The sequence below is a fragment of the Papio anubis genome, chromosome 9, assembly GCF_008728515.1.
Source record: "Papio anubis isolate 15944 chromosome 9, Panubis1.0, whole genome shotgun sequence".
Classification (NCBI taxonomy): Eukaryota; Metazoa; Chordata; class Mammalia; order Primates; family Cercopithecidae; genus Papio; species Papio anubis.
Genome location: NC_044984.1, coordinates 51,155,673 through 51,177,648, shown reverse-complemented (window position 1 = coordinate 51,177,648; position 21,976 = coordinate 51,155,673). Strand labels below are relative to the sequence as shown.

At 43.0% G+C, this 21,976-nt stretch overlaps 1 protein-coding gene and 1 pseudogene across 10 annotated transcripts in view; both read right to left on the bottom strand.

Moving 5' to 3' along the window:
* RBMS2 (RNA binding motif single stranded interacting protein 2) overlaps positions 1–5,745 on the bottom strand; it is a 96,518-nt gene extending 90,773 nt beyond the window's left edge. For 2 of the 9 annotated variants that reach the window (XM_017945954.3, XM_009180989.4), the window contains exon 1: positions 5,424–5,745. Coding sequence is in view for 4 of the 9 variants with exons in the window: in XM_021922520.2 (XP_021778212.1) it covers positions 3,984–4,049 (66 nt within the window). In the remaining 5 variants the exon portion in view is untranslated. Of the gene's footprint in view, positions 1–3,983; positions 4,401–5,219; positions 5,286–5,423 lie in introns of those variants that run through there. The other 7 variants (XM_017945955.2, XM_009180993.4, XM_021922520.2 and 4 more) reach the window with 7 other exon arrangements.
* A 12,283-nt stretch (positions 5,746–18,028) lies between these two features.
* On the bottom strand, positions 18,029–20,451 carry LOC101014323 (annotated as a pseudogene). Its single transcript, XR_634738.4, has one exon. The product of XR_634738.4 is annotated as a 60 kDa heat shock protein, mitochondrial pseudogene (transcript).
* Between the last annotated feature and the right edge of the window lie 1,525 nt (positions 20,452–21,976).

Here is a 21,976-nt window from a genome sequence, read left to right as displayed (position 1 = left end):
AACCCAGGAGGCGGAGGTTGCAGTGAGCCGAGATCACCCCACTGCACTCCAGCCTGGGCGACAGAGCGAGACTCTGTCTCGAAAACAAACAACAAAATGTTATATATAAAAGTTGGCCGAGGTGAGAGGCTCACTTAAGCCTAGTAGGTGGAGGTTGTAGTAAGCCGAGATCATGGCACTGCCCTCCAGCCCAAGCTACAGAGTGATATCCTGTCTCAAAATAAATGAATAAATAAATAGGCTGGACAGTGGCTCATGCCTATAATCTCAGCACTTTGGGAACCTGAGGCTGGCAGATCACTTGAGGCCAGGAGTTCGAAACCAGCCTGGCCAACATGGCAAAACCCCGTCTCTACTAAAATTACAAAATTTAGCTGGGCATGGTGGCGCGCACCTGTAGTCCCAGGAGGTTGAGGCAGGAGAATCGCTTGAACTCAGGAGACTGAGGTTGCAGGAAGCCAGGATTGTGCTACTGCACTCCAGCCTGGGTGACAAGGTAAGACTCTGTCTCAAAATAAATAAATAAACAAATAAATAAAATTTAACTGGGTATGGAAAATACACAAATTACATAAGCAAATGCATCTATAACACTTTCCACAACAGAGAAACACAGTAAGCCCTACTTGACAAGACAAAGAGCAACACAATAATGCTGTAGTTTAAAAACACCCTCCCTAGTCTTCCAGTGTTGAGGAAAAAAATTAAGTAAAATAAAAATATGGGGCCAGGTGCAGTGGCTCACGTCTGTAATCCCAGCACTTTGGGAGGCCAAGGCAGGCAGATCACCTGAGGTCAGGAGGTCAAGACCAGCCTGACTAACATGGTGAAAGCCCGTCTCTACTAAAAACACAAAAAATTAGGCAGGCGTGTTGGCGGGCACCTGTAATCCCAGCTACTCAGGAAGCTGAGGCAGGAGAATCACTTGAACCCAAGATCGTGCCACTGCACTCCAGCCTGGGTGCGATAGAACAAGACTGCATCTCAAATAAATAAATAAATAAATAGGCCGGGCGTGGTGGCTCACGCCTGTAATCCCAGCACTTTGGGAGGCCAAGGCGGGTGGATCACGAGGTCAGGAGATCGAGACCATCCTGGCTAACACGGTGAAGCCCTGTCTCTACTAAAAATACAAAAAAACTAGCCGGGCGAGGTGGCAGGCGCCTATAGTCCCAGCTACTCAGGAGGCTGAGGCAGGAGAATGGCATGATCACGGGAGGCGGAGCTTGCAGTGAACCGAGATCGTGCCACTGCACTCCAGCCAGGGGGACAGAGTGAGACTCCGTCTCAAAAAATAAATAAATAAATAAATAAATAAATAAATAAATAAAAATATGGGCCGGGCTTGGCGACTCAAAGTGCAATCCCAGCACTTTGGGAGTCCAAGGCAGGCAGATCACTTGAAGTCAGGAGTTTGAGACCAGCCTGGCCAACATGGTAAAACCCTGTCTCTACTAAGAATACAAAAAAATTGGCCGGGTGTGGTGGCACTCCTGTAGTTCCAGCTACTCGGGAGGCTGAGGCAGGAGAAATGCTTGAACCTGGGAGGTGGAGGCTGCAGTGAGCTGAGATCACGCCACTGCACTCCAGCCTGGGTGACAGAGCGAGACTTTATCTCAAAAAAAAAAAAAAAAAAGTAAAAATAAAAATATGAAAACTCTCTGCATTCACAAACTTATATAGGCACAAAAGGAGTCATATGCATAGCCACAAAGTGATGCACAGATACCGCATCCTTATATCTGAACATAACATTGACTTATAAGAACCCAAAGAATTGACAAATACATTAGTAATTAGTAATTATGTATCTACCCAACCTCCCCCACCAATCCCAATAATTCCTGAATTGTCCAACCTTACAGTTATCAGGAAGAGAAGAGATTTCAACCCAAACCCACAACTATACCTCTTGTCCCTTATACTATCCTAGATTTAGAAGCTAGTTAAATTTTTCCTATACTCCAAGGTGGGAGAGGGAGTAGAGAACGAAAAGAGATTTTTAGATAGCTTCAAATACATGAAAACTCTAATAGGGAAGCAATTCATTTTGGGAATTCCTTTTATTTTAATGAGTTCTGGGTAACCTGAGAGACTAGGAGGGAAAAAAATCAGGAAAGAAATTTTCACATGGTACTCTACAAGGTTTGAAAAGAATAAAGACACATGAAATTTTCCCTTTCAAATATATATGTATAATATACAATATATTATCTATACATACATTTGATAAAGGGATGTCAGCATATGTACATATAAACATACATTGATAACCAACAAATATGTATAAACTCATATTTCATTTCTTTTTGAGATGGAGTCTTGCTCTGTCACCCAGGCTGGAGTGCAGTGGCACAATCCTGGCTCACTGCAACCTCCGTCCCCCAAGTTCAAGTGATTCTCCTGCTTCAGCCTCCTGAGTAGCTGGGATTACAGGCATGTGCCACCAAGCCCAGCAAATTTGGGGTTTCACCGTGTTGACCAGACTGGTCTTGAACTCCTGACCTCAAGTGATCTACCCGCCTTGGCCTCCCAAGTGCTGGGATTACAGGCATAAGCCACCGTGCCCAGCCTCATTTCTTTTTTAAAGTAAATTTCATTGTGTACATTTAAGGTATATAACATGTTATGGGATACATATAGATAGTAGAAAGGTTACTGTAATAAAGTAAATTAATCATCCCACATAGTTATCCCTTTTGTTTCTCTTTGTGGCAAGAGGAGCTAAAGTCTGCTTATTTAGCATGAATCCCATATACATACAATTTTATTAACTATGGTCCTCATGTTGTACATTGGATCTCAGGATTTGTTCATCCTACATATCTACTACTTTGTATCCTCCGACCTATAGCTCCCCATTTCCTCTCCCCTCTACCCATATTTCTTTAGGATATAAACAGAATGAGTACCACATAGACTAAGCCCATAAATCAACACTAAGTGTTTTGGGTCTAAACATTTACCCACTGCATTGATCAGACACTTTTGTTTAAATCTACCTGTAATGGTCTCATTGGTACATGAGAAAGCAGCAGGAATTGTTCCTCACCCTCCAACATTCCATTAGATGAGCAAAAGATTCCCTAAATGTCCATGTCACATTTTTTTCTTAAAAGAACAGCTATAACACGAAGAGAGGGTAAAGCTTCTTCTTCCTGCTACAGCATGAAATTCCTCCTAATCAGTATGCTGTGTGCCCTGAAATGCCAGAAACTGCCAAATATATTCCTTGTCAAATATGGACAAGATTGTCCATCTCTCCCCAGATTACCCAAGGACAGCACAACTCTCAGGCAGCCATGGGTTAATCATAAAGACTCCTAGGGTCACTGCAAAGTCTGGCTCTCTGCAGAGCTCCAAGTATCAGCTCAAATGCAAGATCCAAAGTATCACAGCGCTCTGTGCCTTAATCCCAAGGTGCGATGTCTCTCAAGACTCCTTCTCTATAGGCTGGGTGGGGTAGGATCTGTAGTCTAGAAGAATATACGCAGCTCTTGATAAACTGTTGTGGCTTCACTGACTATCTATGATTTCAGCTATCTAATACTACTGGTGGTATGGGTAGGAGGGAAGGTTGGGGAGAGAATGGAAACAGTTAATCAACAAATAAAATAATCTTGTAGGGGGTGGGGTGGACTGGGGGACAGGGTCTGAGATGACATATTATCCTTGTGGAGACTGATACATCAGCAGGAAGTCAAACTAACTTCATTTCATAAGGATACAAACTTGCAAGCTTGATTTGTTGTTAATTCCCCTGTCTTTTCAGGCCTCACAAAGACTGTAAGTTCCTTGAACTCCAGAACCAGGTGAGAAAAGATGCCGAAAGAAGTAGTGGAAAAGGGAGAAGCACGGTGAGGAATTAGGAATCTTGAGAGAGAAATCCCCTTCCCCTCTTTAAAAAGAATGTAAAAACCAAGGGCATTGCCAGATCCCCAGAAAAAGAAGTAGCTAGACACCAAAAAAGCGCTTTTCCCTACCTTCTTGTTGTTTCTATTGTAGCCAAAAGTCGAAATCCCAGGCCTGGAAGTCACCGATAGCAGCATTTTCTCTTTAATGTTAGGGAACGAGTGAGAGAGAGCGAGAGAAAGGGAGGGGGTAAGAAAGACGGGGAGGGAGGGAGGAGGGGAGCGAGGGAAAGGGGGAGAGGGAGGGAGGAAAAAAGGGAGGGGGAGGAGAAAGGAGGAGAAAAGGAGCAGGAGGGGAGAGATGAAGGGGGGCTGCGGGCAGAGAATGAGCTCGGGCTGCTCCTTTACGTCACTGAGAGAAGTTAACAGAGTCTGAATGAGGCAGAGGCACTTCGACTGGGTCCTAATGCCCAAGATGTTATTTTTTGTTTGTTTTTCACAGTCTCAGGAGTTAAAGCTAGAAAGCAGAGTTCTTAGGTCTAACCCCTTTCAAATTTATCCCCTTTCCTCTATGAACAAGTTCTGATTCTCATATAAAGACAACAAGGGCTTTATTTCCACCCTTAGATCTCAGCTATAAGATTTCAAGCTTGATTTTAAAGGGGCTCCTGAGACATTGCCTTGGAGAACACGTTAAAAAAAAACCAGAGTTAGAGACAGAGTGTTTGAGATAAGCTCAGGGCTTCCCCTACTTTACATTTACAGTGATTTTTTTTTTTTTAGACAAAGTTTTACTCTGTCACCCAGGCTGGAGTGCAGCGGTGCAATCCTGGATCTGGCTCACTGCAACCTCCACCTTCCGCAATTCTCCTGCCTCAGCTTCTCGAGTAGCTGGGATTACAGGTACCCACCACCACATCCAGCTGATTTTTGTATTGTTTAGTAGGGATGGGGTTTCGCCATGTTGGACAGGCTGGTCTCGAACTCCTGACCTCAAGTGATCTGCCCACTCAACCTCCCAAAGTGCTGGGATTACATGCGTGAGCCACCACACATAGCCCATTTGCAGTGATCTTAATATACAAAGGAACAAACAGAGGAACACACCAAAGAGCAGAGCTAAGCAAAACAGAGTATGGGGTATAACTAGTTTCAGATTCTTAGATCTGTTTCTCTTGGCTCATACCAATGGGCTGATGCCCCTCACCCCTATTTCAGATTCTCCAAGGAATGATCAAACTGGACTATATCATGAAACTTGGGGCCTAGGCATTTCTTTAACAATTGCAGGCTATCTTATTTAACACTTTACCCTACTATTTCCTCATCTTTAAGATCCATGAAACTGAAACAATTACAGTAACTCACCAAACCTGGAATTTATGTCTAAATTGATGTCCACAGTTGGGATATCTGCTTCGAGTTGTCTTTGAGCTGTCAAAAAAAACCCCAAAAAACAAAAAAAAAAAACCTACTTAAAAAGCATATGCTTCTAACAGAATAAAAACACAAAATTCTTAGGAAGGGATATAAATTTCAGAGTCAAGAACCTAATAGAGTTGCAACACTTACCTCTATTAGTTTCCAAAGAATGTCTTTGTAGGAGTAACCTTAACAAGAAAGGAAACCAAAAACTTCAGAATGATATCCAGTAACCCCTACCAATCCAAGTGGAATAGAGATATAAAATGAAAGCCTTCAAATCCATTCATAAGGCCACCTTGCTGTCATCCTAAGTATTCTCTTGAGATATAAATTAACCCTGTCTGTTTTATGACAACAAATATTAAGCCCAAACCCTCCCTCAAATGAAGTTCTGGTCTCTATTCTAGTTTCCCTGTCACTTTTTTGCTATGATAATGGAACAGACAGTATTAGCATTCTGCAGAGTAAATATACATACCCTACCCCCAATCTCTAACTTTCATTTCCAATAGGACAGGAAGTGCCTGCTCAGCTCAAGGGACACAGGAAGGGTGGGACAGCCTCAGTGTGGGAATTGCAACTGAGATTGGAAACACAGCAGCCAAATGCAGTAAATAAATAAATGAAGACATCGCTCAGTGATACTTTTTTTTTTTTGAGACAGAGTCTTGCTCTGTTGCCCAGGCTAGAGTACAATGGCAGTATCTCAGCTCACTGCAACCTCTGCCTCCCAGGTTCAAGCAATTCTCCTGCCTCAGCCTCCCCGGTAGCTGGGACTATAGGCGTGCCCCAACATGCCTGGCTAATTTTTGTACTTTTAGTAGAAATGGGGTTTCACCATGTTGGCCAGGCTGGTCTCGAACTGCTGACCTCAGGTGATCCGCCTGCCTCAGCCTCTCAAAGTGCTGAGATTACAGGTATGAGCTACTGAGCCTGGCCCCAGTATATATTTTTTAAGTCCCTTTTCTGCTCTCAGAGACTCTCAACCAATTTATCCTTGCTGTTTAGGCCCTTGGATGATATCTTCTCCTTTACCCTAACAAGGTGGTACAGAAACCTTTCTCTTGAAGGCCTGACTCATAAAGGCAATCAACCCAATTTAACCTTTTTTTTTTAAAGTCTAATTTTTCTTTCTACTTTTTATTTTTTTTCCCCCTGAGACAGAGTCTCACTCTGTCGCCAGGCTGGAGTGCAGTGGTGCAATCTCGGCTCACTGAAATCTCTGCCTCCCAGGTTCAAACGATTCTCCTGCCTCAGCCTCCTGAGTAGCTGGGACTACAGGCATGCGACACCACGCCCAGCTAATTTTTGTGTTTTTAGTAGAGACAGGGTTTCACCGTGTTGGCCAGGATGGTCTTGATCTCTTGACCTCATGATCCGACCACCTCGGCCTCCCAAAGTGCTGGGATTACGGGCATGAGCCACTGCGCCTGGCCTTTTTTGTTTTTGAGACAGAATCTCGCTCTGTGGCCCAGGCTGCAGTGCAGTGGCATGATCTCAACTCACTGCAAGCTCTGCCTCCTGGGTTCAAGCGATTCTCCTGTCTCAGCCTCCTAAGTAACTGGGATTACAGGCACACGCTGCCAAGCCCGGCTAATTTTTTGTATTTTAGTAGAAACAGGGTTTCACTGTGTTGCCCAGGCCTGTCTCAAACTCCTGAGCTCAGGCAATCCAACCACCTCGGCCTCCCAAAGTGCTGGGATTACAGGCATGAGCAGCTGCACCCAGCTGAGAATTTTTTTTTATAATAGTCATCCTAATAGGTGCGAGGTGGTATCTCATTGCAGGTTTTCTGACTGTTGTTGTTGTTTGTAAACTGACAGTTCATAATTGTATGTGTTTATGGGTACAAAGTGAAGTTATGACTTATACATATAATGTAGAATAATTAATTCAAGCTAATTAACATATCTATCACCTCAAATACTTACTATTATTATTTTTTAGATAGGGTCTGGCTCTGTCGCCTGGGCTGGAGGACAGTGGCGCGATCTCGGCTCACTGCAGCCTCTGCCTCCCAGGCTCATTATCTTTTTTTTTTTTTTTTTGTGAGACAAGAGTCTTGCTCTGTCACCCAGGCTGGAGTGCAGTGACATGATCTCAGCTCACTGCAATCTCGACCTCTCGAGTTCAAGCCATTCTCGTGCCTCAGCCTCCCAAGTAGCTGGAATTACAGGTGCACAACCACCACGCCTCGCTAATTTTTGTATTTTTAGTAGAGACAGGTTTTCATCATGTTGGCCAGGCCGGTCTTGAAATCCTGACCTCAAGTGAGGCAAGTGATCCACCTGCCTCAGCCTCCTAGAGTGCTAGGAGCCACCAAGCCCAGCCTACTTATCATTTTTGTGGTGAGAACACGTGAAATTTACTCTTTTAGCAATTTTGAAATGTATAATACACTATTATTAACAATTTTAACCACACGTGCAATAGAGCTCACAAAAAAAATCTTATTCCTCCTAAGATTTTGTACAGTTTGACCAGCATCTCCCCATTTCCTCCATCCCCCAACTTGTGGGGGTTTTATTGGGTTTTTTTTGAGACGTAGTCTCACTCTGTTGCCCAAGCTGGAGTGCAGTGGCACGATCTTGGCCCACTGCAACCTCCACCTCCCAGGTTCAAGCGATTCGCCTGCCTCAGCCTCCTGAGTAACTGGGACTACAGGCACACGCCACCACGCCCGGCTAATTTTTGTATTCTTAGTAGAGACAGGGTTTCACTATGTTGGCCAGGCTGGTCCTGAACTCCTAGTCTCGTGATCTACCCGCCTCGGTCTCCCAAAGGGTTGGGTTTACAGGCATGAGCCACCGAGCCCGGCCGGTTCCCCAGCTTTCTGTAACCACCATTCTATTTTCTGCTACTGTGAGTTGATTGTTTTAGATTCTATGTATAAGTGAGAACTTACAGTATTTGTCTTTTTGTGCCTGGCTTATTTCACTTAATGTAATATTCTCCAATTCCATCCATGTTGTCACAAATGACAGAATTTCCTTCTTTTTTAAAGTTGAGGCTAAATGAGGCAGCTCACACCTATAATCCCAGCACTTTGGGAAGCCAAGGTGGGAGGATCACTTGAGCCCAGGAGTTCAAGACTAGTCCAGATAACATAGTGAGACCCCATCTATACAAAAAATAAAAAAAATTAGCCAGGTATGGTAGGCACGTCTGTGGTCCCAGCTACTTGGAAGGCTAAGGTGGGAGGATTACTTGAGTCCAGGAGTTGGAGGCTGCAGTGAGCAATGATTATGCCACTGCACTCCAGCATGGGTGACAGAGTGAGACCCTGTCTCAAAAATAAATAAATAAATAAAGTTGAATAGTACTCCATTGTATATATATAGCATATTTTCTTTATACATTAATCTGTTGATGTCTTGGCTACTCTAAATAGTGCTGCAATAAACATGGGAATGCAGACATCTGTTCAATGAACTGATTTCAAATCTTTTGGGTAAATACTCAGAAGTGACATTGCTGTTCTTGAACAAGCGAGACCAAGCTGGTCTTGAACTCATGGTCTCAAGCGATCCTCCCACTTTGACTTTCCAAAATTCTAGGTTACAGGCATGAGCCACTGTACCCAACCCAATTCTAATATTCCTAATGTGTTATAGACTCACTTTTCATTCCTTAATGCTTAATGATACCTTAGAATTTTAAGTAGTTGAGACTTCACCCCTATAAAAAAAAAAGGGTGGTGGGGCAAGAGACCAGGCATAGTGGCTCACGTCTGTAATCCAGCACTTTGGGAGGCTAAGGTGGTTGGATTGCTTGAGCTCAGGAACCCAAGACCAGCTGGACAACATGGTGAGAGCCTCGTCTCTATTAAAATATATATATATATATATATATACACACACACACACACACACATATATATATATTTGTTTTAAATAGTTAATGCCAAGCACATGGCTTGTGTCCATAATCGCAGCTACTCAGGAGGCTGAGGCAAGAGGATAGCTTGAGGCCAGGAGTTCCAAGACCATACCAGTAACAGAGCAAGATTCTGTCTCTAAAAAAATTAAAATAAAAAAAAAATTAGCTCAGTGTGGTTGTGTGCGCCTATAGTCCCAGCTACTGGGGAGGCTGAGACAGAGGGATTACTCGAGCCCAGGAGTTCAAGGCTGCAGTAAACTGTGATCTGTCACGGCACTCCAGCCTGGGCGACAGAGAGAGACCCTATTTCTAAAAAAATACATAAATAAATATGTAATAAAATAAAAAGTTTAAAAAATAAAATCAAATTAAGAAAAAATTAAAAACAGTTAAAAACCATGAGTTTTAGAAAAAGGCAGACCTGAGTTCAAATCCTGACACCAGGCTGGACACAGTAGCTCATGCCTGTAATCCCAGCACTTCGGGAGGCCGAGGTGGGCAGATCACTTTGGGCCAGGAGTTTGAGACCAGCCTGGCCAACATGGCAAAATGCTGTCTGTACTGAAAATACAAAAATTAGCTGGGTGTGGTGCATGCCTGTAATCCCAGCTACTCGGGAGGCCGAGGCATAAGAATCTCTTGAACCTGGGAGGCAGAGATTGCAGTGAGCTGAGATTGCTCCACTGCACTCCAGCCTGGGTTGACAGAGCAAGACTGTCTCCAAAAAGAAAATTAAAATCCTGTCACCACTGTTAGTTACTACTTATATGACTTTAGACCAAGTTACTTAACATCTCTCATTCACCCATGTGCAAAATGAAGATAATACTTCACTTTTGCACTAGGAGAAATTACCTCACATATCTGATCCCTACTTTTCTCATCTGTAAAATGGAATAACAAATAGTATCTACTCCCTAAAATTGTAGTGAAATGAAATAAGGCAATGCGTATAAAGCCCTTAAGAAGGTGCCTGACACTTGGTAAACACCCAATAGATGCTAGCTTCATTGCGATTAATTACTCTACCGCCTGCCAGCGTGTATCCCTCTGGGTATCATATAACCCAAATTTGAAGATCTGAAGTGAGCAATTCCAGAAACTGGCATCTTAGTTACATTCAAAAGATTATCCTAGAATCACACAGGCTAAACTACATACCTCGAAAAGTTTCAGGGATCATCCAATTTAATTTCTTCCCTCTCCCCCATAAGCATACAACCTGATTATTCATAAATTATTTTCATAATTCTCAGTCTCCTGGAAATTGGTGGAATATGTCTTATCTCTAGAAAAAAAAAAGGAAACAAAATAATACAAAATCAAAAAACACTAGATACAAGACACCCCAGCTCCCATTTCTCTTTGAGTCCTACCATCCAATAAATAAAAACAAATCTGGCAGAAAAAAAGGGGGACTTCCTTACATGCTAAGATTTTTTTTTTTTTTTTTTTTTTTTTTTTTTTTTTTTTTTTTGAGACTGAGTCTGGCTCTGTCGCCCAGGCTGGAGTGCGGTGGCCGGATCTCAGCTCACTGCAAGCTCCGCCTCCCGGGTTCACGCCATTCTCCTGCCTCAGCCTCCCGAGTAGCTGGGACCACAGGCGCCCGCCACTTCGCCCGGCTAGTTTTTTGTATTTTTTAGTAGAGACGGGGTTTCACCGTGTTAGCCAGGATGGTCTCGATCTCCTGACCTCATGATCCGCCCGTCTCGGCCTCCCAAAGTGCTGGGATTACAGGCTTGAGCCACCGTGCCCGGCCTTACATGCTAAGATTTAACCCCATTCCTCTACTCTACAAGTAGAGAATATCAGATAGAAGGGAGATAAAGAAGGATCTAATTCAATAAGCTCTACTTATATTAACTAATACAAAAACCTAAATTTTTGTTTGTTTGTTTGTTTGTTTTTGAGACAGAGTCTCTCTCTGTCACCCAGGCTGGAGTACAAAGGCATGATCTTGGCTCAATGCAACCTCCACCTCCTGGATTCAAGCAATTATCCTGCCTCAGCCTCCCAAGTAACTGGGATTACAGGTGATTGCCGCCACACCCAGCTAATTTTTTGTATTTTTAGTAGAGAGAGGGTTTCACCATTTTGGCCAGTCTGGTCTCGAACTCCTGATGTCAAGCGCTCCACCTGCCTCGGCCTCCCAAAGTGCTGGGATTACAGGTGTGAACCACCGTGCCTGGCCTAAAAATCTAAATTTGTATAGTCTAGTAAGTTGGGACCACAGAAGTAAAAGGACCCAGATATGCAAACTGTTGCCAAGGGTGTATTATGTTAAAGAGCACCAACAAAACTGGAAACTAAATCCTTCATTCTGGTGAGTATATATATTATAAACATATATATATGTATATATATTTTATGACAGGGTCTCACTCTGTCATCTAGGCTGGAGTGCAGTAGCACAATCACGGCTCACAACAGGCAGCTTTGACTTCCCCAGTCTCAGGTGATCTTCACACCCACCCCACCCCTCCCCACCCTGTAGCTGGGACTACAGGCATGCCCCACCACACCTGGCTAACTTTTGTAATTTTTTTTTTTTTGGTAGAGACAGGGTTTCATCATGTTGCCCAGGCTGGTCTTGAACACCTCAGCTCAAGCAATTTGCCCACCTCAGCCTGCAAAAGTGCTGGCATTACAGGTGAGTATATTTGTAAAGGAGTTATGGAATTCTGTGGAAATGATCGGGAAGGTAATGGTGTTCTGTGGTTAGATCCAGGAAGTATATGGGAGGAGGAAGAATCCTACTTCCTCCAGTGTATTTACTTTGATGCCCTTCTGCTTTGCCCATTATATTGCCCACATTTTTCCAGATTTAGCCAATGCCTCACTAATTCTTGGTTCTCATGAACCCAGCACTCAGGAATTGTTTTGAAGGGAAAAAACAAAATGAGAGCTATCTGTAACCTCTTTGGGGAAGAGACGTTTGTACCTGATTCAGTATAGGCTTGTGATTTCTCCTGAAAAACAACTCTTTTTAACAAGTGTCCAAGGTGAAGGAGTAGGGGCTAGATCAACCCCAAAATGTAGCTGAAAAATGTCCCAGCACTTTGGGAGGCTGAGGTGGGCAGACTGCTTCAGTCCAGGAGTTCAAGACCAACGTGGGCAACATGGCAAAACCCCATTTCTGCTAAAAATACAAAAAACTAGCCAGGCATAGTAGTGCACATCTGTAGTCTCAACTCCTCAGGAGGCTGAGGTTGAAGAGCCACCTGAGCCTGGAAGGTCGAGGCTGCAGTAAGCTGAGATGGCGCCACTGCACTCCAGCCTAGGCAACCAAAGTGAGATCCCGTCTCAAAATAAAAAGAAAAATAAAGAAAAATGTTTGCATGCCTCTATTGGCCCCTCCATATCAAGGTGGAGAACTCAGAAGAATGTATTACCTGTAGATGTGTTGGACCCTAGCGAGACATTCCAATGGAGACAACCTGGTGTGGTATATGTGTCTGAAAGCAATGAGACAGGTCAGTTTGCATGTGAGGCTCTGAATGTGGCTCAGAGACCTGAACAAGGTATATTAGAGCCAAATAAACATTTTTCCCTAGGTGTAAATACTCCCTGTGGATTATCTTTCCATTCCACTGATTTACTTTTGTGTCCAAAATGCTATGTTATGGAAATAGTCCAAAATTTGAGTTTATTGGCCGGGTGCGGTGGCTCACGCCTGTAATCCTAGCACTTTGGCAGGCTGAGGTGGGCAGATCACTTGAGGTCAGGAGTTTGAGACCAGCCTAGTCAACATGGTGAAACCCTGTGTCTACTAAAAATACAAAAATTAGCCAGGTGTAGTGGCACACGCCTGTAATCCCAGCTACTTGGGAGACTGAGGCAGGAGAATCACTTGAACCCGGGAGGCGGAGGTTGCAGTGAGCCGAGATCATGCCACTGCACTCCAGCCTGGGCAACAGAATGAGACTCTGTCTCAAAAAAAAAAAAAAAAAAAAAAAGTTCAGTTTATTTCCTGGTAAAAAGATGAGATTATGTCTTGGGGAAAAGTAAAAAACAAAAACAAAAACAAACAAACAAACAAAAAACAAAAAACAAACAAAAAACAGTTTATTGAACATACCAGTTTCCTTAGGCAAGAAACATTAATGAGCTACATCACACAGTAAAGCAAAGCTTAGCCGTGACCCCTTCTGATGTAGGATGGAATGACAAAATTGGTCTAAAACTAAAAATTAGAAAAGTTTGTCTTTTCACCTCTTTGACTTACCTCACTGGCAAACAAGGAAAAAGACAGCTCTAAAGAATTATTTCTTTCACACCCTGGATATCAGTGCTAACAGGCTGTATTCTCCTACAGCAACAGATATTCCTGGCCAAGCATTGCTACAGAGAATATTCTAATAAAATTGTCAAATGGACTTTTCCTTTGCCAGACGCTGAAGGAATACAGGAACGAAATCATTTAGAATCACTGAGCTAGAAAATTACCATATTGTAGAACAAAAAGGCTGGAATGGATTCTATGTAACCCAGAATATACCACATTGATTATATGGTGGTATTCATTGTATTCTCTTTTTATTTTATCACCTACCAGAAAGATTTATTCTCTAAATGTGTGTTTCCTTCACACCTGAGGCATTAATTTTGCTTGGCCTTGGCCTCATCTATCCCTCAAATAAATAACTCAGATGATCCCAATAGGGCCCACAACTGATTCGACAATTAGGCTGAATCAAATGAAACTGCTGTCTCTGTAGGTTAAATCTTAATCTTTTCATATCATTGAATACTAGCAATTTCATATGGTCAAACTAAATATTGCAAGAAGTATGAGACCGTGGGGATGATAATGAATCAAAACAGTGATTAATTGGATAGTTCCTTCCCCTTGTCCTCTCTCATTTTCAGATTAAAAAAGCAAATCCCAGAGAGGCAAACTCACTTACACAAGGTCATAGGGGTCAAACAGCAGCATAAGTGACACCAGAATCCAGATTTCTTCTTCATTTTTCTTTTTTTTCTTTTTTTGAGATGGAGTCTCGCTCTGTTGCCCAGGCTGGAGTGCAATGGCACAATCTCAGCTCACTGCAACCTCCGCCTCCTGGGTTCAAGCAATTCTCCTGCCTCAGCCTCTGGAGCAGCTGGGATTACAGGCACGCATCACCATGTCCTGCTAATTTTTGTATTTTTAGTAGAGACGGGGTTTCACCATGTTGGCCAGGCTGGTCTCGAACTTCTAACCTCAGGTGATCTGCCTGCCTCGGCCTCCCAAAGTTTTGGGATTATAGGTGTGAGCCACTGCTCCTGGCCAGAATTCAGATTTATTGACTCAATTCTACCCTTTCTATTTGCCCATAAAATAATTCCAGTAAATATGTACTTTGGGGTCAGAAATAATAAAGGAATAATCCTAGGAATCCAGAAGTGAAAGATTCAACTATTTTCCTCAAGCCAGCCCCTTACCTCAAGTAGTAGTCATATTCAATATTCTGACTTATTCTTAACTTACATACTGGGTAATATTTCTAGGGATAAACTTACAACACAAACAGCAAGAGGTTTGTTGAAAACCACATTTGCTGAGAAGCACTCCTAATGAAGCTTCTACCTGAGTTTTGATTTGCTATATATTTAGAAGATAATTTGCTTTAAATCTGCTTTCCAGATAATTAGGACAATATCCTAAAACTCTCAGGTGAAATATAAGATTTGAATATAAGGGCTGGGCATAGTGGCTCACACCTGTAATCCCGGCATTTTGGGAGGCTGAGGCAGGCAGATGACTTGAGGTCAGAAGTTCAAGACCAGCCTGGCCAACATGGTGAACCCCTGTCTCTACTAAAAATAAAAAAATTAGCCGGGCATGGTGGTGTGGGCCTGTAGTCCCAGCTATTCGGGAGTCTGAGGCAGGAGAATCACTTGAACCCAGAGGCAGAGGTTGCAGTGAGCCGAGATTGCACTACTGCACTCTAGCCTGGGCAACAGAGGGAGACTGTCTCAAAACAAAAAAAAAGAGAGAGAGAGATTTGAATGTAAGAAATAATTGTTTTTCTATTTTTCCTGTTCCTATGGTGCTGAAAAAGTAATTGTTAAAATATCAATATACATTAGTTATATGGTCACTAGTCATGAGCAGGCTTCACCAGAAGCATAAACTTGATGAGGACAGAGACTGTGGCTGTTTTGTACACCATTATATCCTTAGCATTCAGCAGGACCTGGCTAATTTAACATTTTAAAATATTTGTTAAATGAATAAATGGACTGTCTCAGAACACAAAATTTACATCTGAAAAAAAATGTTACTAATTAAAAATGGTAAGGCCAGGCGCGGTGGTTCACACCTATGATCCCAGCACTTCTGGGAGGCTGAGGTGGGTGGATCATGAGGTCAGGAAATCGAGACCATCCTGGCTAACATGGTGAAATCCTGTCTCTACTAAAAATACAAAAAAAGTAGCCAGGCGTGGTGGCAGGCACCTGTAATCCCAGCTACTTGGGAGGCTGAGACAGGAGAATGGTGGGAACCCAGGAGGCAGAACTTGCAGTGAGCCGAGATCTTGCCACTGCACTCCAGCCTGGGCAACAGAGTGAGAATCCGTCCCCAAAAAAAAAAAAGAAAAGAAAAAAAAGAAAAAATGGTAAAAGTAGGGCTGGCAGTGATGGAATGGCACATTAGAACATCTAGGAACTTTTCCCTTTATATTTACAATATATTATTTTCTTTTTTTGGTTTTTGAGACACGGTCCTCTAGCGATCCTCCTGCCTCAGCACCACCCCTGACAAATAGCAAAGACTACAGGCACATGCCACCAGGCCTGGCTAATTTTTAAATTTGTTGTAGAGATAGGGGTCTCATTATGTTTCCCAAGCTAGTCTCAAACTCATGGCCTCAAGGGAGATCCTCTTGCTTCAGCCTTCCAAAGTGCTGGGATTACAAGTATGAGCCACCATGCCTGGCCTGATTTTCTTTTTATTGCCTATTTTTGTGTCTTGGAAGTCAGACAGCTTGAACTTACCTGTGTCTCCTAACAGTGGAGTAAGCCCACTCTCACCTGTGGGCTAAAGTTAAATTGCCATTAAAGACATTACATCAAGAGGTCAATTACAAATTTGTATTCCTGTAACATTTTGTTTGAAATTTTCATAGGCTTTTTTTTTTTTTTTTGAGACAGAATATTGCTCTGTTGCCCAGGCTGGAGTACAGCGGCACAATCTCTACTCATGCAGCCTCTGCCTCCCAGGTGCAAACGATTCTCCTGCCTCAGCCTCCCCAGTAGCTGGGATTACAGGTGCACATCACCATGCCTGGCTAATTTTCGTATCTTTAGTAGAGATGGGGTTTCACCATGTTGGCCAGGCTGGTCTTGAACTTCTGACCTCAAGTTATCTGCCTGCCCCAGCCTCCCAAAGTGCTGGGATTACAGGTGTGAGCCACCACAGCTGGCCTTTTTAGGCTATTCTTTGACTCTGCTTCACAGTTCCACCTCCACGAGCTCTTGCTCCTAGATTGTCAACTCCTAGAAGGCAGGCACAAACTTTACTAATCTTATTATCATTAACAGCTAAACATAATTTAACTCAAGATTATTCACTGAAAGAATACAATTTTCACTTTAAGTATTTCACCTTCGATGGGAAAGTGAGCGCCCAATAAATATAACAGTAAGAGAAACACTGCCATCTCCTGGGTAAAACGGGTTGTGCCTCCTTTAGCAAATCCTGGGAAAAGAAAGTATAGAATTTGCAGTGGGTAGATCAGGTTATGAACCTGCAGCTAGAGAATCAAAGCAAACTCGTCAAATTTTAGATTGCTAAAGACAAACTTTTTTTTTTTTTTTTTTTTGAGACGGAGTCTTTCTCTGTTGCCCAGGCTGGAGTGAAGTGCCTTGATTATGCCTCACTGCAGCCTTGACATCCTGGGCTCAATTGATCCTCCCACCCCTGCCTCCTGAGTAGCTGGGACTACAGGCACATGCCACCATGCCTAACTAATTTAAAAAAAAAATTTGGCCGGGCGCGGTGGCTCACGCCTGTAATCCCAGCACTTTGGGAGGCCGAGACGGGCGGATCACAAGGTCAGGAGATCGAGACCATCCTGGCTGACACGGTGAAACCCCGTCTCTACTAAAAGTACAAAAAACCAGCCGGGCGAGGTGGCGGGCGCCTGTAGTCCCAGCTAATCGGGAGGCTGAGGCAGGAGAATGGCGTAAACCCAGGAGGCGGAGCTTGTAGTGAGCCGAGTGGGCGCCACTGCACTCCAGCCTGGGCGACAGAGCAAAGACTCCGTCTCAAAAAAAAAAAAAAAAAAAAAATTAACTTTAAACAAATTTTTATTACACAAAGGTTGTCACATAATTGGATATTTCTCTACTTATTCTCATTCTCCACAGAAAGGCTACTTAACTTCTCATCAGGTGGTGGCAAGCACTAAAATCCTGATTTTAACAGAATAGTAGTAAAAATGCCCCAGTGATTTAAGTTGAAAGCAGTACATTGGTACATGGCTCTTGTACCCAGTATCAGGAATGTACAAATGTTTTTTTATTCAAAAATACAAAATAAAAGGCTAATACCAGGAGGCAAGGAAGCAACTTTCTGAGAAGTCAACTAAGAAATGAAGTCTTCCCAGTCCACAATGAAGTCTCTTGCCTTTGAGCTCAGCCTTCATTGACTGGATTACCCATTTGGAAGTTAATCACAGGCAGCCTTGTGACAGCTAACGATTATGGAATCGATTTCACTCTTAAATTGCCTTAACTCTCCAACTAAATTGTAAGCTGATGAAGGGTAGGGACCTTGCCTGATTCAGCTTTGTACCATTCTCCTCCCCACCTCCTAACAAAACCCCACTTGGTGTCCTGTCACATGTGATATTTTATTGCAGTGCATTACTTCTTACTTTATATCACTAGGAGATTAATTCATCACATTTCTATGCTGATGTGCTAAATGTAGAGAAAAAGTAAGTGTGTCTCATAATGTACCTAAATACAAGGACTGTGTATTGTGAAAAATAAATAAATAAATAAATAATCTGGAGGCATGGATAATGACAGCAGTAAACCATTATATATTTTGTCAACTGAAACCAGTAACTGATGGTTATAGTGATTTTCAGCCAGCCTTTTTCTTCATTTTCTCCAACTGACTTCTCTGAAGTTACTGGTGAGGAATACTGCCTTGGGTTTCCTGTCACAGTTCATTAATAAAGGTAAAGCACTAGTCTAAGAGTTAGAACATGCCACCTCCCATACCACCTCCCATTCCACCCATTGCACCCGTTCCATGGTCCTTCTCTTCTTTAGGAATTTCTGGGACTACAACTTCTGCTGTAGTTAACAGAGAGGCCACACCAGCAGCATCCAGTAAAGCAGTTCTCACAGCCTTTGTTGGGTCAATAATTCCTTTTTCCACCATATTCACAAAATCTCCAACCATAGCATATAACCAACTTCTGAGGAACTTTGCATAATTTTCTCAACTATCAAAGATCCTTCAACACCTGCATTCTTAGCAATGGTCATTGCTGGAATTTTGAGTGTTCTTTTAATAATTTCTATACCAATTTTTTCATCTTCATCAGCTGGAGTCAATGAGTCCAAGGCTGGAATGCATTGAAGCAGGGCACAACCCCCTCCCAATACAATGCCTTCTTCAACAGCAGCTCTTGTAGCATTAAGGGCATCTGAACTCTGTCTTTCTTTTCATTCACTTCAACATCATTTGTCCCACCAACCTTCAGCACAGTTACTCCATCTGAAAGTTTTGCCAGCCGTTCATTCAGTTTTTTCCTTTTCATATTCACTAGTTGTGACATCTAACTGCTCAATGGTTTCTTGAATACATTGTTTTCAGTTTGAGCTTTGTCACCTTTTCCTTTTAAGAGCATGGCATCGTCTTTGGTCACAATGACCTCTCCAACGTTTCCTAAGTCATGAGGCTGAATGTCTTCAAGATTTATGGTCAGCTCCTCTTCTCCAAACACTGCACCACCAGTAGCAATAGCCATACCTTTAAGCTGGTTCTTTCTATTGTCACCAAACCCTGGAGTCTTGATTGCCACAACCTGAAGACCAACCTTTAGCTTATTCAAGACGAGTATACTTAGAGCTTTTCCATTAATGTCTTCAGCAATTATGACCAAAGGCTTACGGTGAAAACTGGCAATTTCAAGAGCAGGTACAATGGACTGGACACTAGAAATTTTCTTTTCACTCAACAGAACATAGGCATCCTGGAATTCACATTTCTGACCTTTTGATGTATTAATAAAGTATGGAGAAAGATAGCCTCGATCAAACTTCATACCTTCAATAATCTATAATTCATCATTCAATGTTTTTCCATCCTTTACTGTGATGACACCCTTTCTTCCAGCCTTTTTCATTGCATCAGAGATTATATTGCCAATTTATTTGTCTCCGTTTGCAGAAATCGTAGCAATCTGTGCAATTTCTTCAGGGGTCGTCACAGGTTTAGACTGCTTTTTAAGTTCAACAATTACAGCATCAACAGCTAACATCACACCTCTCCTGATTTCCACTAGATTAGCACCTTTGCTAATCTTCTCGAAGCCTTCCTTGGCTATAGAGCATGCCAGTACAGTTGCAGTGGTAGTGCCATCCCCAGCCTCTTCATTTGTGTTATTGGCAACATCTTGAACAAGTTTAGCTCCAATGTTTTTATATTTATCCTTTAAGTCAATTGACTTTGCAACCGTCACACCATCTTTTGTTACTCTGGGACTTCCCCAGCTCTGCTCAATAATCACTGTTCTTCCCTTTGGCCCCATTGTAACGGCTACAGCATCGGCTAAAAGGTCTGCACCTTGAAGCATTAAGGCTCGGGCATCTGCACCAAATTTTACATCTTTGGCATAAGCCCGAGTGAGATGAGGAGTCAGTACCCTGGACACTGGTCTCATCTGGCGAAAGACTGTAGGTAACCAAAGCATTTCTGCGGGGCGGTGGCAGGGCGTGCGCGCAGCGAGACAGGTCGTCACTGGCGAGTGAGGGCTAAAAATTTTTATAGAGATGGGGTCTCACTATGTTGTCCAGGCTGGTCTCAAACTTCTGCACCCAAGTGATTCTCCCGCCTTGGCCTTACAAAGTGCTGGGATTACAAACATGAGCCACCATGCTTGGCCTGCCTTCTTTAAATGTCAATGCAGGTTTGCTATCATCAACTTATTAAAATGTGATTTTGAACATAAAAATATGCTCACATTAAAACTACATGGAGTAGGCCGGGCATGGTGGCTCACGCCTGTAATCCCAGCACTTCTGGGAGGCCGAGGCGGGCGGATCACGAGGTCAGGAGATCGAGACCATCCTGGCTAACACGGTGAAACCCCATCTCTATTAAAAAATACAAAAAAATTAGCCGGGTGTGGTGGCGGGCGCCTGTAGTCCCAGCTACTCGGGAGGCTGAGGCAGGAGAATGGCGTGAACCCGGGAGGCGGAGTTTGCAGTGGACTGAGATCCTGCCACTTCACTCCAGCCTGGGTGACAGAGCAGACTCCGTCTCAAAAAACAAACAAAAACAAACAAACAAACAAACAAAACTACCCGGAGATACCATTTCTCACCTGCCAGACTGGCAAAAATCCAGAAGCTTACAACAAACTGTTGGTGAGACTGTGGGTTAAAAGGTACTTTCAAGCTTGGGCAACATAGCAACACTCCATCTCTTAAAAAAAAAAAAAAAAGGTTTTTAAATAAGCCAGGCACAGTGGCATATGCCTTAGTCCTAGCTACCCAGAAGGGTAAGGTGGGAGGATAGCTTGAGGCTGCAGTGAGCCAAGATCATACCCCTGCACTCCAGCATAAGCGACAGAGCAAAACCCAGTCTCTACCAAAAAAAAAAAAAGGCAGGGAGGGCACTTTCATATATTGCTTGTGGAAAGACAAAATAAAATAATGCCTTTCACACTATCTACCAAAATTATATGTGTATTTACTCTTCAACCCAACAGTCCCACTTGTAGGAATAGATCCGAAAGATACAATTGGCAACAATAAGAAGAGACAGTACATACAAGGCATCTTCACAGCAGTAAGCAAGAAAGCTATCAAAGACTACTGGGGTATGTCAAAAGGATTCAAGAATCAACTTTAGAAGCCGGGCATGGGGGCTCACACCTGTAATCCTAGCACTTTACGAGGCAGAGGCAGGAGGTCTGCTTGAGACCAAGAGTTCAAGACCAGCCTGGGAAACACAGTCTCTATTGAAAAAAGTGAAAAATTAAATGAATAATATTTAAAAAGAATCAACTTCAGTGGGTTGCTATTGTCCAAAGATGGTACAGTTTGAGCATCAAAAAGAATAACTACAAAGAATGTAAACATGCCAAATTTAATAAAATCCACAAGTTCATAATAATTTTTCAAAGCCCTAATTGATCGTCTTTAAGAGAATATTACATAATCAACTTACTATCCCTAAAACTAGTAAATAAAGGAAAACAAGTTGAATATATAGCCTGCCTTTTCTATATGAATTGTTTCTCAGAATAACCAAGTAATTGATGAAGAAAATCCTCCTTTACAGATGAATACAAAATAATAAAGAAATAAGGAAAACAGGCTGGGTGCAGTGGCTCATGCCTGTAATCCCAGCACTTTGGGAGGCTGAGGCAGGTGGATCACGAGGTCAGGAGATCGAGATCATCCTGGCTAACACAGTGAAACCCCGTCTCTACTAAAAATACAAAAAATTAGCCAGGCGTGGTGGCGGGCGCCTGTAGTCCCAGCCACTCGGGAGGCTGAGGCAGGAGACTGGCGTGAACCTGGGGGGCGGAGCTTGCAGCGAGCCGAGATCGCGCCACTGCACTCCAGCCTGGGCGACAGAGCGAGAC